Source organism: Chiroxiphia lanceolata, chromosome 7 (genome assembly GCF_009829145.1).
Source record: "Chiroxiphia lanceolata isolate bChiLan1 chromosome 7, bChiLan1.pri, whole genome shotgun sequence".
NCBI classification, from domain to species: Eukaryota; Metazoa; Chordata; class Aves; order Passeriformes; family Pipridae; genus Chiroxiphia; species Chiroxiphia lanceolata.
Window position 1 is genome coordinate 7,719,546 of NC_045643.1, and position 14,716 is coordinate 7,734,261.

The 14,716-nt window shown below is 49.2% G+C and overlaps 1 protein-coding gene across 8 annotated transcripts in view; it reads right to left on the reverse strand.

Moving 5' to 3' along the window:
• The window catches only part of MLPH (melanophilin), a 28,158-nt gene extending 14,876 nt beyond the window's left edge, over nt 1–13,282 (reverse strand). For 3 of the 8 annotated variants that reach the window (XM_032693495.1, XM_032693494.1, XM_032693491.1), the window contains exons 1-8: nt 13,022–13,280; nt 8,938–9,159; nt 7,914–8,050; nt 6,558–6,596; nt 5,587–5,681; nt 4,772–4,900; nt 2,617–2,809; nt 1,224–1,384 (exon numbers count right to left, since the gene is read on the reverse strand). In XM_032693495.1, the coding sequence (XP_032549386.1) occupies nt 1,224–1,384; nt 2,617–2,809; nt 4,772–4,900; nt 5,587–5,681; nt 6,558–6,596; nt 7,914–8,050; nt 8,938–9,159; nt 13,022–13,131 (1,086 nt within the window). In that variant the 5' untranslated portion in view covers nt 13,132–13,280. Of the gene's footprint in view, nt 1–1,223; nt 1,385–2,616; nt 2,810–4,771; nt 4,901–5,586; nt 5,682–6,557; nt 6,597–7,913; nt 8,051–8,937; nt 9,160–13,021 lie in introns of all 8 variants that reach the window. The other 5 variants (XM_032693498.1, XM_032693496.1, XM_032693493.1 and 2 more) reach the window with 4 other exon arrangements.
• Between the last annotated feature and the right edge of the window lie 1,434 nt (nt 13,283–14,716).

Sequence of the window (14,716 nt, forward strand, 5' to 3'; positions counted from 1 at the left end):
GCACATTAAGCGTGGTGCCGAGGGATGGTTGTGGTTACAGATCCCCCCAGTGGTTACCCAGAGAGGGGTCCAGGACACGCAAAATTACCAGCTGTGAGACTGGCAGCTGGCTTTCCCGTGCATCTGTAGCCAAACACCACCCTGCATTTTGCTGCTCGTGAGATCTGAGGAACGCTCACCACCACCCGTTGGCAAAGGCAGCATCAGGAACAGCAGGTCCTCGCTTGGCAATTAAAACACAAGCTCACAGCCTGTTTGACACCTTCTTTAGCCCGTTTCCCCTATTAGGATCATTCAGGAGAGGTACGTGACAGGTTGTCCTGACCCAGTCCTGCCGGGGCAGGAACACACTGCAAAGGAGGAGAAGAATCTTGGCGCTTATTAAATAACCCCCTCCAAACCTCTGTCTGATCATAAAGCACTGGCACATTCAATTGAAGAAAGCCTTCTTGGGGACACAGAAAAACACAGGCAACTCACATATTAATTGGGACAAACTGGAAAATGAACAGCAATGAAGGCAAGTTTGTTACTGTGCTGGCAGCATAGGCAGAGAGAAGCACCAACCAGTGCCTGATTTTCTCTTTGCTGTGACCAAAAAAGTGGAAGGGTAGGAAGGAGGACCTGGGAGAGGAAGCACAGAGCTCCAGCATACTTCTGCATCATCCTAAAGCGGCAGAGAAATGTCTGCTCTCCCTCACCTTAAAGAATGAAGGAGGCTTGAATGCACCTTCCCAGGTCTCAGCCCTGCTTCCATTTCACAGCCACATTGGCAGGTCCATCACAACACAGAAGGCAGGAAATCTCCTGGGTATTCATCTTGCAAATTCATCAAAATTGTGATGTGACACCTCAATGAGTCAGTTCCTAGGTCATCCCACAGCCTCTCTGTATTGTTCTGGCAATGTCAAGTGGCTACACCCCAGTTCCTGAGCAGAAGAGGAGGAGATATCTCAACTCTACAGAGGTCTGCTCCTCTGGACCCACATGTTGGAAACAAGGGCATCAACCCATCCCTGTGCAGAAGGGGCAGCAGTTGTGTGGATACTTAGGGCACACCAGCTTTTCTGCTCACGCTCCACATCCATCCTGTCCAGGAGACTGCTGGACATTTTGCCATTGCTACTTCTCTTCTCCTCCGAAACCACCCTGCAGCTCAGGGGTAACAAGAGGGACCTGGCCACAGACTTGGTCTCAGAAGAGACTCAAAAACTGTTTGATACCTGATTGCCAGAGTGGCTGATGTTCTCCTGAGAGGAGGCTCTGTTCCGGCGTTTTATGTGATGGGGTGGGTAGGCAGGGAACTGGGCTCCCTTCACATCCTCATCGGAGGTGTCCATATCTGCGGAGTACCGGGACTGGGACGGCTCGTTCCAGGAGCCACCTTTGGAGAGAGAAGGCTTCAGCACAAAGGTACAAGAGATTCACACCCTTGAGTTCCTTCCTGGACATTGGCCCCACCCTTAAGACAAGCAAATATGGAGGCACTTTTGCAGATCACACTTTCTATTCTTTGTCAGGAGATGCTTCTGCAAGAGTGACCAAGTTTCTGGATGACTACACTGGACCAGGCTGCAGCTCCACACACTGTGGCTGCACAGCTCCAGGCTCAGCAGGGCCCCACACCCTGCAGAGACAGTGTTGGGCACAAGGAGCATCATCACTGCTCCCATGCCCTGAACAGCCAGGCCCCTCACCAAAAACCACTGTTGCCTTTCCAGTTTTGTGGGACCCAAGGTTTGGACACTGCTCTTTGTGAGTTGCTGGAAAATGTTTAGGCTCAGGCTAGAGAGGTACCACTTCAGGATGGAGCATTTAAAAGGAGTGGAAGGGCTCCTTCACAAAGGAGAATTTCAAGAGACAAACACAATGAGAGAAAACGGAATTAACAAGCCAGGGGACTGTGCTGCTACGTCTTTCCAGCAGGACTTGGAGCAGGAATTTAAACAGCCCATGGTAAGGTCTACCCAGCATTCCTTAATGCCCTGAAAACACAGCCCAGCCACTGGAGACACAGAAGGGCACATTCTACATTTGCATGTGCACAAGCCAGTATCCAACCCTCCTGGCTCTGCTATCACTGCAGGGAAAACAGAAGTAGTAAAAGGCAAATTCTGCCTCTTACAGGGTATTTATAGACTCGCAAAACCACAGATCATTTGGCCTACATGTGCACCCTGCCCAGCTAAAAGGATGTTACTTAGCAGTCCCCAATTCCTGCCTCCAGTTCTAGTCCAAGTCTCCTTAAAACTCAAAACTTTCTGCACCCACAAGGTCCTTTGCCAAGATGTTGAACTCCTGTACCTCTGCCTGCAGCAGGAAACGCATCCTATTGTTTCTAGTAGTGTCCATTTGATTGTATCTAGTTTCCACCCTAGAAAAGACCAGTAGGTATGAAAGGGATCGACATGCTAAGAATTATCCCCTTGGCTTTCTTGGGAACAAGACCAGCTCTTTACAACTAACTAACATGAGCACACTGTTTCATGAGAAAAAGCCTTTTAGTGTCTTTGAGATTATTCGGAAAAAATCAAAAGAAGACATTTTCATTTGGTCCAACTCTTGCAGCCACTTGTCAAAAAAGGATACAAGAGGAACCTGGACAGGGACACCTACCAGGTTTTGGATTTCTTTCCAGGCTCCTTCTCTGTGAATTGACAGTGAGCCGAACCTGTGTGCTGAAGTGCTGCTCCGGAGGGCTCATGCCTGGTCCCTGTTCCTGCAGGACATGATGGAAGACTAGATCTGCATCCGCAATCCTGGATTCCTGGGAGGCACCTTCGGCTGAGTTGGGGAAATCTGTGAAGGACTGAGAGATGAGGATGCTGTTGAGCAGCTGTCTGTGAAGACTCCACTTGAGAGATCCCACCTGCAGTGCTCTGGGGCCCCCAACACCAGAAGGACATGGAGCTGCTGGAGTGAGTCCAGAGGATGCCACAGAGATGCTCCAAGGTCTGGAGGCTCTCTGCTCTGGAGACAGGCTGGGAGAGCTGGAAGCGTTCAGCCAGGAGAAGAAAAGGCTCCAGGGATACCTTAGAGCCCCTTCCAGTGCCTAAAGAGGCTCCAGGAGAGCTGGAGAGGGACTTGGAACAAGGGTCTGGAGTGACAGGACAAGAGGGAATGGCTTCCCACTGCCAGAGGGCAGGGTGAGATGGGATATTGGGAAGAAACTCTTCCCTGTAAGGTTGGTGAGGCCCTGGCACAGGTTGCTCAGAGAAGCTGTGGATGCCCCATCCCTGAAAGTGTCCAAGGCCAGATTGGACAGGGCTTGGAGCAACCTGGGATAGTGGAAGGTGTCCCTGGCCATGGCAGGGGGGTGGAACGAGATGAGCTTTAAGGTCCCTCAAATACAAACTGTTCTATCATTCTATGACTCCTTGTCTCTCCTGACCTTCAGTAACATCTCCTCTCTTTATCCTTCATTGACCTTTTGGTCGAAGGTCATGGATTGACCTTTTATAATGCCAATTATATTTATATAAAATATCAACATTCCTAACAATCCAATTTAAAGATTTCGCCTGGCTGCTGAACCCTGAGCAATACTTCCCATCACGGCCAGGGGGCACTGGTAATTTTTGCAAGCACTGTTAATTTTTACAAGCATAGAGTCCCTTCAGCCAGGCTGCAAAGCACTCTGATCTTTTAAAACACCACCCCCTTTCTCTTATTCAAAGAACTACCACCTCAAATGATTTGCAATCAGTGAATCTGATTTGGATGGTCTCATCAGAGGCCAGCCCTCATGTTGAATTCTGCTCCATAAAGATGGGTTCAGATAAAGAAAGGAGGAATCTACTTATTTTTGCCAGATTCTAATCAATTTATGTGGAATCGTGCAGATTTATTTTTTTCTAAGCCTTTGTTACAGATGTCAGCAAATTCCACTTCTACCCATGAGGGAAGTTTAAAGTATCACAGTATCATTAGAAGAAGCAGCTGTTTAGTGTTTTAAAAGTGCAATTTCAACAAGAAAGGCAAACAGGAGCAGCCCTAAAATCTTGACTGGAAGCCTCCCAGGCTGGAAGACCTTTTGCCACACCCAGAGCTGCCCCATCTGTGTTTCTGCCCAGACCTGGAAGGTAGGGATGGCTGAGCCCCAGCCCTCAGTGGGATCATGGGGTGCAGCTCACTGTCTGTGAGTCTTGTTCCTGGTCAGGAGCTCCGGATATTAAGGCACATCTAGACTCCTATATGGAAATAACCAGCATCCCTGCAGTTTTTGTTCTCCCCATGTTTTTCCCTCTGGCTGGCCCTCACTCTGCAGGTCCCATCCCTGCGGGATCCACCTCAACCTCACAAAGTTTGTGTGCCTCAAGAAGCTGCTGGCCAACTATGTCCCCAGTGCCACAACATGGCAAAACCAGCCCCAAACTGGATGGGAACACGGGAGAAGAGTCTGATTTGATTTAATCCCTTGAGCACTGAATCTTCAAGGGCTCGCTGGAAACTAAGGTGTCCCATAGCCTTGGGACAACACAAGAAAACTATTGTCTGCAGAGAGAAAGGAAATCTGCAGGGAAAAGGCCTGAGAACCTCTTGCTGTCTCATCTCATCCTTGCTTGGATCAGATGCCCTACTCCTGACTTAGCCTGAGGCAAAGGACTTCAATGGAAGAAGAGATAGGAAGTGGGATATGGGGAGCAAAGATTGGCACCATTGCCTCCCAACACCAGCTGAAGGAGATTTTGAGAGCTGAAGGAGGGGGGTAGCAGAGGTAGCAAGGAGTAGGAGGAAGAAAGGAAAGAAACCCTCAGCACACTCCCAGTACCTGGAAAGCATCCGGGCTGCTGGCTGCCGGAGAGAGCTGCGCAGACTGACGGCGAGACTGAGCAGAGTAATCCGAGTCCAGTTCAAAATCAAAGGGATGGACAGACAGCAGGCGCTTTGTCTTGCACATCTTAGCGTAGAAAGTGCAAGAAATGAAAATTCAGCATAAAACACAGTTGACCTTGAGGAAAGGGGGGGGGAGGGCCCTTTTCTCCTTAGCTTGCTCTGATTTTGCAGCGAGAATTTGAGTCTGACACTGTCCTGCTTGAAGGGAGCCAGGTACAGCATATGCTTATGTTGAAGGCAAGGAAAAGTGGGTTCCTGATGTCCACAGCCTCTGGCTCAGGACTGTTGCTATAAGCAGACAGTGAGAAGCTCTGTCTTGGTTTATAAAGGCACTATGGGAAAGCTCAGCCAGGTTACAGCTGAGAGGGAGAGCCAGGTGATGCTTTTCAGTCCCAAAGCATCCCCCTATCTTCAGAGAAAGGATGCTGCAGGCAGATTGGATATTTGGGAGGTCATCAGTAAAAAAAACCAGGTGGTTCTCATTATGGAGGAGCTGGGACTTTTATACTAATTGTGGACATCCTTAGTGTTAGGAGTGGGTCTTTTTTTTTCCAGAGCACAAGTATCTGTGATGTTACTGACATGGTTGCTTTTATACAAACTGAGAAAAGATTTTGTCTCGGAGAAGGAAAACAGAGATAAAAGTCCAGTTTTGAAAGTGGCACAGAAAACCACCACCACTGCCACCACCACCAAAGGCAGGCCAAGGACGCAGAGTGAGGCAGTAGAGCTCCAGAACGAAACACTTACTCTGCTGTAGCGCTCTGCCTCAGCTCCACGAAGGACATTGTCTTCATCATCACTGTCATCCCCAGCATCACAGCTGGTGAGCAGCTGGCACTCACCTGGAGGGGAGACAACAGCAGTAGGTAAGTCCCCACCATGGTGGTCACATCAATAAATGTACCTGCAGGTGAGGCCATGTTGGTTATATGGGCTGAAAAGGTCCAGGTTAGAAATACCTCCCCACATTTTCTTCTGCAGACAACCACTCTTAGCACTTGGCCTTGCAAAGGCTTGGCTGGCCTTTCATTGCTTCCCCTTCCAGATGTGCACTGTCACAGATGTGGAAGTGAAGGTGTTCCTTCAGGAAGATGAAGGGCACCTGCAGCACAGGGAGCACCCCGAGGTCCACCATGGTGACTCCAGTGTTCGAAGGCTCAGCCCAACATCTCTGCTTCTGCTATTTCTGATTCCCATCAGCCAGCTCTACTATTTATCAGTGACCCATTACTTTCTGGATGCCCATCTCCATACCCAGGTCACTGCCAAGCCCAGCAGTACATTGGGAACAGCCCAAATGCCAGACCAAGTCCCAAGTCAAGGTAGGCAAAAAGCTGTTTCCTACATCAAATGGCAAGGTGTAGCGAATCTTTCCTGCAAGGGCTCCTAAGGAACACAACATGAAATCCCAAATTCCATGGGTTCCTTAAGAATGTGGGCAGCTTTAAGTGTATGACATAGATGTGCATTGAGATGGTGAGTGTTTGCAAACTTTGAGTTTGGCATGTAACCAAAAGTCCTGTTGTATCCACAGATGTACCACAGTGTAAGAGTTGACCACTTCAGTCCACCTCCACTGCAGTGGAAGAATGTTGTCCCTGGTCTGGCCACATCAAATCTCTCCAGAATGCCCATAGCCAGAGGGTGTGAAGAGAAAAAGACATTGGAAACTTTGCTTGAACTGCCAGCCCCATGCTGCAATTCTCTTTTTTACTTACTGTTAATGTCTGGCAGGCTGTAAACTCTGTCATGAAGACCTAAATGAAAAGATAAAATAAAAATAAATAATCACATTTTCTCGGGTAGACAACAAGCCTCAGAGCCATGGATAACTGGACTTCTCATTCTCTAGCCATCATAAGAAACAATCATGAAAAAGACGATTTAGAGAGAACAAAACAGGCACTTGGAGACAGGGCTTGACTTTTAAAAGTCAAAGAGCTGATTGCCTCACTTCCAATTCTCTGGTATTAATGAAGTAATAAACAACAAAATCATTTCTTTTTGAAAAAGGCATCAGAATCTCAATTTAAAGTGGCCTAAAACACTTAATCTCATGCTTGGTCTGGTTTTCTCTCAGATTGTCCTTTTTGTGTGGTCCGATGCATTTTTTGATCAAATGCTGCATTAATTGTCTCTCAGTCCATTAATTTTATATTCCCTGCCACAACTCTCCATGCTTTTTCTGCTATTTCTGCCAAGAGTGGTCTGGATAAAAGAGTGATTGGACCAGTTGAATCAAGTCATGCCAATGGTATTTGTGCAAACTTTTCTGTGGCTCCTCAAGACGGGAATAAAATCCACACTGGCTTACAAAGGCAATAGGCAAAGGAGTGTAGGAGCTGTATGCATGGCAACTAGCAGCTGGTCAGTAAATAGTTCTGTATTAACATCATTATACATTTATGCACTGTTGGACCAATATCAGAAATACTGATGACAGGTAACTCATTCATTTTGATAAGTTTTGTCCCTGCCAGGGGATCATCAGATTGTCTGTAAAAATCATTAGATCATGGGGAAAATAAATGGGTGCTGGCTTTATCCTGCAGTTAAACTAGTGTTAATTTCACAAACTCTGTGATGAAAAGACCAAAAACGAAGAAAAACAAGAGCTGCAAACTGCAGGACATGAAACTTTTAAAAATAAACGTGAGATATTAGGAACTTTTTTTTCATTGAAAGCGTAGTCAAACACTGGAACAGGCTGTTCAGGGAAGTGGTAGAATCACCATCTCTGGAAGTGTTCAAAAAACATATACATATGGTATCTGGGGACATGGTTTAGTGGGTGGGCTTGTCAGTGCTGGGATAATGGTTGGACTGGACGATCTAGAGGTCTTTTCCAACCTTAATGATCCTATATTCTCAAGTCAGTGGTAAAAACACTGAACAACATCTCCTCTGCATGTGAATGCACAAGTCTGAACCTCTGCTTCCTCCCCAGGACGTTCTGACCGTGGCACTCAGAGCAGCACCAGCACTGATGCTCCTCCCTTGGTGCATCCCAACACGGTGCCGCACAGATGCCCCACGCGCAGCAGGGCAGGGGAAACCCCAGTGCCCCTCCTCACCTAGAAATGCAGAGTTGACCCCCTGCCCTGGCTGCAGCCTGCCATAGAGGGACTGCAGCACTTTGGCACTTCCAAACCTCTTGAAACGGGATCGCACGTGTTCGTAGTACCACTCCAGGGACCCGACCTTCACGATCCTGCCCAAAGAGAGGATGCACACACATGAGCCAGTCCAGCCATGCCCATGGTGAGCAGACCCTCACCCAGAAACCACCTCTTAGCAAAAACACGGCGTGTTTTCTAACCAGCATAAAAGGATGCTGAATTTGGGCAACTCTTGTTGAGCCCCATCCCCGAGGCTCGCCTTCTCCCTCACGGCCTCCATCACAGCAGGCCAGTGACGAGTGGCATTCCTCAGGGGTTGATATTGGGACTGGCAGTGTTTAACATGTATATTGGTGACATGGACAGTGGGATTGAGTGTTCCCTCAGTTTGCTGGTGACACCAAGCTGTGTGGTGCAGTTGATGTGCTGGAGGGAAGGGATGCCATCCAGAGAGACCTGGACGAGCTGGTGTGAACCTCAGCAAGATCAACAAGGCCAAATGCAAGGTCCTGCACCTGGGTCAGGGCAATCCCAAGCACAGATACAGGCTGGAACATCTCTTCTATGGAGACAGGCTGAGAGAGTTGGGCTTGTTCAGCCTGGAGGAGAGAAAGTGTTGGAGAGACCTTAGAGCACCTTCCAGTACCTAAAGGAGCTCCCAAAAGAGCTGGAGAGGGACTTTGGACAAGGACCTGGAGTGACAGGACAAGGGGGAATGGCTTCCCACTGCCAGAGGGCAGGGTTAGATGGGATATTGGGAAGAAACTCTTCCCTGTGAGGGTGGCGAGACCCTGTAACAGGTTGCTCAGAGAAGCTGTGGCTGCCCCATCCCTGAAAATGTCCAAGGCCAGGTTGGACGGGGCTTGGAGCAACCTGGGATAGTGGAAGGTGTCCCTGCCCATGGCAGGGGGGCAGAACTAGTTGGTCTTTATAGCCCCTTCCAACCCAAACCATTCCAAGATTTTGTGAGGAGCAGGACCTGGAGAGGCGGCAGGGATCACAGACCCAGCCTTGTTCCTTCTTGTTGTAGCGGCTGCAGTTCTTGCAGGTGTAGAAGTGGCAGTCCAGGCACTGCCTCTTGCTGTTCAGCAGAAACTTGAAGGGCTGGAGGCAGTGGACACAGTGAGTTTCATTGAGGTGGGACTGATTTGTCAAGAACTCTCTCTTGCTGCTCTCCTGGTCAATCTTGCATTTCAGCTCCCTGCAGAAAACACCCCAAAACACAGGAATTGTTTTTATTATCATTTCACTGCAAAGTCTAACATGGCAAACCCTGTTATGCCTCATTCATTTCAGAAACGATTTTCCAGGGAACATTCCGAGTCCTGCAGCTTGTGGAAAGAGCTGTAGGGCAAATCTAATAAATAATATCACGAGTTAAATAAGCTGAACAAAGAAGTGGGCACCAGGTTCAGGGTAGGTATCATCAGATATATTAGGATCTGCCACTGTTAAGTTTAATATTAGATTTGGTTGTGCCAAAACCTGTCCTGTTTGTTTCACAGGGTGTTGATCATAAATCCCAGAAATCTCAGGAGAGTGGCTCTTCTTGAACACTCTGGCTGCATGCCAACCTGATACAATCTTTGGCCCTGGAGTCCAGCAGAGAATTAAAATCTTTCTGGAATTCTCAGTTAAAAAAAAAAAAAAAAGAATTCTGGGATTAAAAAGGATTAAAAGGGGTTTTGATATAGTTCTTCAGTGCTAAATTCAGCAGAGAATTTTATTAAGTGATGTGCAATGAGGTTCTGGCTGTTCAGGCTGTTCAGAGGACGCAGCAGGAGGAGTTGCTTGTGACAGTCCTGTGAAAGGCTGTCCAAGACAAGCGTTTTCCAAGAGTACCTTCTCCTGGCAATCTATCACTGCAGGCTTCCTTCATGATCTGAACCTGGCTGCTAAAGCAGGTCCCCATGCAAGACAGTGCCTGCACGAGGCTGAACCCCCAGCAACAGCCCAGGCCTGAAATGCCTGCCAAGCTGCTGGGGGCCCAGTGTGCTGCCCAAAGGCTTTCTGTTTGCTGCCTACACCACGCATCACCTCAGGTATGTTTGCCTTTGGGGCCATGGCTGAGAGGAAAATGTTTGACTTGTAGGGAAGGTCCTAGAAGGTTGTTTTCTGCCCAGGCAGGATCAGGAAGCTGTATTTTCCAGAGTAGAAGTTAGCTTTGGCCAAAAACCTCAAGCCATCAGGTCTGGAGGATGCTTCATGATCACAGTGTGGACCACGAGGCTTTGGTGATGCTCCCCGTGTCAGCCACTGGACCGATGCCGGGGTGACCACAGGAGGAGCCTTGCTGGCCACGGGAGCAGTGGTGTGACTGGCACTGGGAATGACAGGCATGTCAATCAAGCTAATCTCTGTTTAAGCAAACCAGTTTGCACATTAGGGAGCAGCTCTTCTTTTTTTTCCCAAGGAAGACTTTTCTGGCCAGCTTACTGCCAGCACACTAGGCTGTGCTCTCACACAGCAGTGACACCAGCTTGCATTAACCAAGGATCGAGGAGATGTAAAAAACAGTATAAAGACTGAACTGGGCACGTGGCTTTTTATAATCAGCCACTCACCATCCTTGCAGTGTTTCGAACAGGCCGGTGCAAATGTCCAGCAGTAAAGTTATATGTGGCTACGAAAACCAAACCCGCAAATAGAAAACCCTTGGGTTGGACTCAGTGCTCCTTTTCCACTCCCGTGCTAAGGCTGTTGCCAGCAGGACCCAGTCTTTTACTTGAACTGCTTTTTCTGGTTCCCAGAGACCGGTTGGATCCCTACACCTCTACTCCCTCACCCACCAGACCTGCCAAAGGAAGGACAAGTCTCAGCCAAACCAGTTTAAAAGCCGCAGGAACTGCATGCCTCTCGTCTCCTCTTGCTGGCAGGAGCACAAGCCAGCCCCTTCCCTGCTCTGCTCACGGCAGAATAAATAAATCCACAGCAATGGGATGCCAACTGCAGCAGGGTTGGTCCCACTGAGCTCCAGGAGAGACGCAGGGAGCCATCCCTCCAAAACAGGGTTGTGGGAAGGGATGTTTATGTAAAGAATCAGGGAGAGCCCCCACAAAATGGCCATTGTTTAATTTTTTGGGCAAAGCACTACCCTCACATGCCTGTGCAGTTTCTGGCCAGCAGAAGCCTTTGTCCGTTGTTGGTGAGTAGCTTCTGCCAAAAACAAAATACAGAGAAGCAGAAAGGAAATGAAAAGACCAAGATGGGGGGTTTGGGGGTGGGGTGGTTGGGGAGGGGGAGACATTTCTTCAAGGCTTGCAGGTTGAGACAAGTCCAGTGAATAGAAAAGCAAATGAATAGAAAAGCAAATGGGGCTGTTCAGAGCACAGAGAGAAGGGTGAATGGATGCAGGGTCTCCCAGAGTGTCACATGTCCCAGCTTGTTATAGGCAGAAAATGCTCTGGTAGCTCCATGTCCAGCATGCAGGAATGTGGCAGACTTTCCCAGACTGATCATCTGGTCTATAGCAGAAATTATTCAGAAATTACAGAAATTTCTGTAATTTACAGTGTTAATGCCAGCCCTCCACAGGGCAGGATTAAACAAGAAAATAAAAATAAACAGAGGAAATTACACTTAGGAGGAGAGCTGAGTAGAAGTATTCTGAAACCTGAGATCTTTCCCCATCTTACACCTCCCATAGCGTGACACTCCATTTGGAAGCTTCCTGGGCATCAGAGAGGACCCATATAAGCCAGTCTGGCGCCAAGGTCAAGTAGGGAAGGAATTCACCTCGCCCAATTCTTTGCTGCAGGGCACAGCAATATGGGTCCCCACCTCCTCCCTCAAGGCAGAGCTCAGATCCATCACAAGGGAGACATTCACCCTTTCCAGGATGATAATTTTTTTTAAATATCCCTGTCTAATCAGCTTCCTGCATGTCAGAGCTGCCAGCAGAGGAAGGCAGTAGATGATGATACTGAATTATCTCTGCCTCCCACACAGGCTGGGGGTTTTTAGGCAAAAAAGTAATCAGGGCATTGAAAAATATATGACTGAGAGCTTCTCGTGGCTAATGGTGTAAATGGAGAGGCTCGCAGGACAGCAAGCTTTTGGGGGATGCAGATATCCCAAATGAAGAAGATTCCCCACATTTCCATTTGGATCTGACAGAGAAATTAATGAGCTCCTGGTCCCCAGGAATTGTCATGGTATCAGCATCAGCCCCGGCTCACAAAGTTCAGGGCTAGGAGCGTCCAAGGGCTCAGTGGGAGGGCAGCACTGCCTGAACCCAGCCTGGGAATATGGACTATCCCCTTGGGAAAATAACAAGAGCTTGGCCAGACGCTGAAGAGGGTCACTGCAGCTTCTTGAAATGTGTTAAGACACTATCAGATTCAATGCCTGACATAGCTAATGAACAAGACCTAAACCCCCACAATTTCTCATGCTCAGAATTTAATCTCATCTGACAGAACATTTTTTAAACAGCACTTCTGGTCAAATGCCCTGTTTGTAAGAACTTAAAGTTCTTGGAATTTGCTGTTCCTGTGATTTTCAATCTTTTCCCAGTCTGTGGGCCCCTAAAACTTTCCCAGGACGGCACAGCCCCCTGTATAGCATATTTAAGGCTACTACAGTAGGTTTACTACTCCTCTCAGTTAATTTTCCAGGATCCTTCAGCAGCCTGTGGTCACCCAGGACTCACTGAACACCCCTCCTGCCCTAAACGCACGAGACCTACCACATGAAGCAAAAGCAGGGGAGCCAAATCCCATCCTCTGCTGCAAGATAAGGTCTCGCCTCGAGAGCCCCGCCAACCCCAAGCCCCGCAAAGGCATTTCCTGGTATTTGTCCCATAAACTGCTGCGGTGTCACCGATCCGCATCGCCGCCGAGGGCACGGTGCCAGTTTGCACCTTTGCCACCCGAACGCGTCACCTTGGCGCTGATAACGTAATCTATCAGCCGTGTTTGACTTGCACAGTCAGGTCCCGGCTGTTCCTCCTCGCCCACAGCCTCGGCAGGTTGCTTTATCCCTACAACCCGCACGCTGCTTTATCCCTACGACCCGCAGCCGCGGCGCGCTGGAGCCGCACGGAGCGGAGAGCCGATACTCACTCCAGCCGTTCCTCCTCTTTTTTCCGCAGATCAAAGTCCCGTTGAACGACTTCCCAAACATGTTTGGCTTCTTCGTCGGTTAGCTTGGAGAGGTCCAGCTTCCTCCCCATCTCGAAGCCGATCCCGTTACTCGCTACCCTGAGCGCTCGCTGTCCCGCACCTTGGGATGCTGACGGAGCGGGAAGAGCTCAGCCCCACCTCCGTGGCTGCCCCGTATAAAGGGGCAGGGGCAGAGCTGCGGGCAGGCCAGCCGGCTCCTGGCAGCGCCGCAGCCGCTCTGCCGGGCGAGCCTGCCCGCGGAGACGGCCGGCGAGCAGGGCTGGCACGGTGCCTATCGGCTGCGGGGACTCCTCGCCACCCGGGCGGGCAGCCCTGCCTTCCCCCAGGGTCCTGCCCAGAGCTGCAGACGGCTCAGACCTCGTCCGCCTGGCTGGGGCTACACGAGATGTTTACTCTCTGCCTGCTTTATGCAGGGCGTGCGAGTGAAATGAAGCCTTCAAACGAACGCCTCCCCGGGGAAGGCAGGCCACGGGGTTTGGGAGGGAGCTGAACATTCCCGGGAGGAGCTGTGCCTTGCACACCGGGGGGACCGGCTCCATCACGGGGAATCCCGCCCCACCACGACCCTCTGCTCCCCAGCTCGCTCTTCTGTGTCTGATCTCACTACACCAATTTTCTCTCCCCCAGCAGTCTAGGAAGGAAAACTTAAGTGCATCTGCCTTTCCCCCACACCTGAGCCTGGCTTCCGGCGTTGCTCTCACAGCAATTTGGGAAGCTGAGCTTTGCTTGTGGCAAACAGCTTAATTAGGACACAGCGCTCCCCTCGTTTACCGCGAGCAAGAAAAGACGGTTTGACAGGATTTTAAGAAAAGTGCTAAACACATCACATAGCCAAAGAGATATATATTGCAATAATCTGACTACCAGGGCTGTTCTCTTGCTCTCTGTGTCTAAGCAGGACCCTGGATATTAAAATAAACCCATTTCTCATCTTCATCACAGCAAATATTGATGCAATTCACACTTTTTTTTCTCCCTGACAGGAATGTAAAGAGGGACCAAGGGGGCAAGACCGAAGAGGAAAACTATTCTGCATAGTGGGACTAAGATCTCTGCTGCCACCCACTCTGCTTGCCCAGGGGTACATGGAATTAATTATCCACCCTGGTAACTCACTTGAAACAAAGATTAAACTCTATGAACAGGGCATTTTGAATCCAAACTTGGATGAATTTTGCGCAGAAAAAGTGATGATTACAGATGCAGTGTTTGAGCCTGGATATCAGGGACACATGATCTTCGCTGGAAGCCAGAAATTGATTTCAGCTCCTCTTCCAGCCGAGATACAGTCCCGACAAAAGCAATTAGTTTATTGGCAGGAGCCAGACACCGCTTGGGCTGCTCCTTATGTAAGCTTATGTTTGAGAGCCCTTGCGCGCCCCACTGCATCCAAACAGGTCAATAGATACTAATTAACATCACAACGAGACCCTGTTCCCGGGCTAGTCAGTACAATCACGCCAGGAACTCAAACACTGCTCGGATCTGGATATTTTCTTCTCCAAAAGGATGAAGAGGTTGCATAAAATCAAAAAGATGTGGCCTGCTATGCAATGAAAATATGAAAAATGCAAGTGCTCAGCAATGCCAATACCCCCTAAAAAATGCTGGTTTAGCCAGAAAACCACGGTGTGG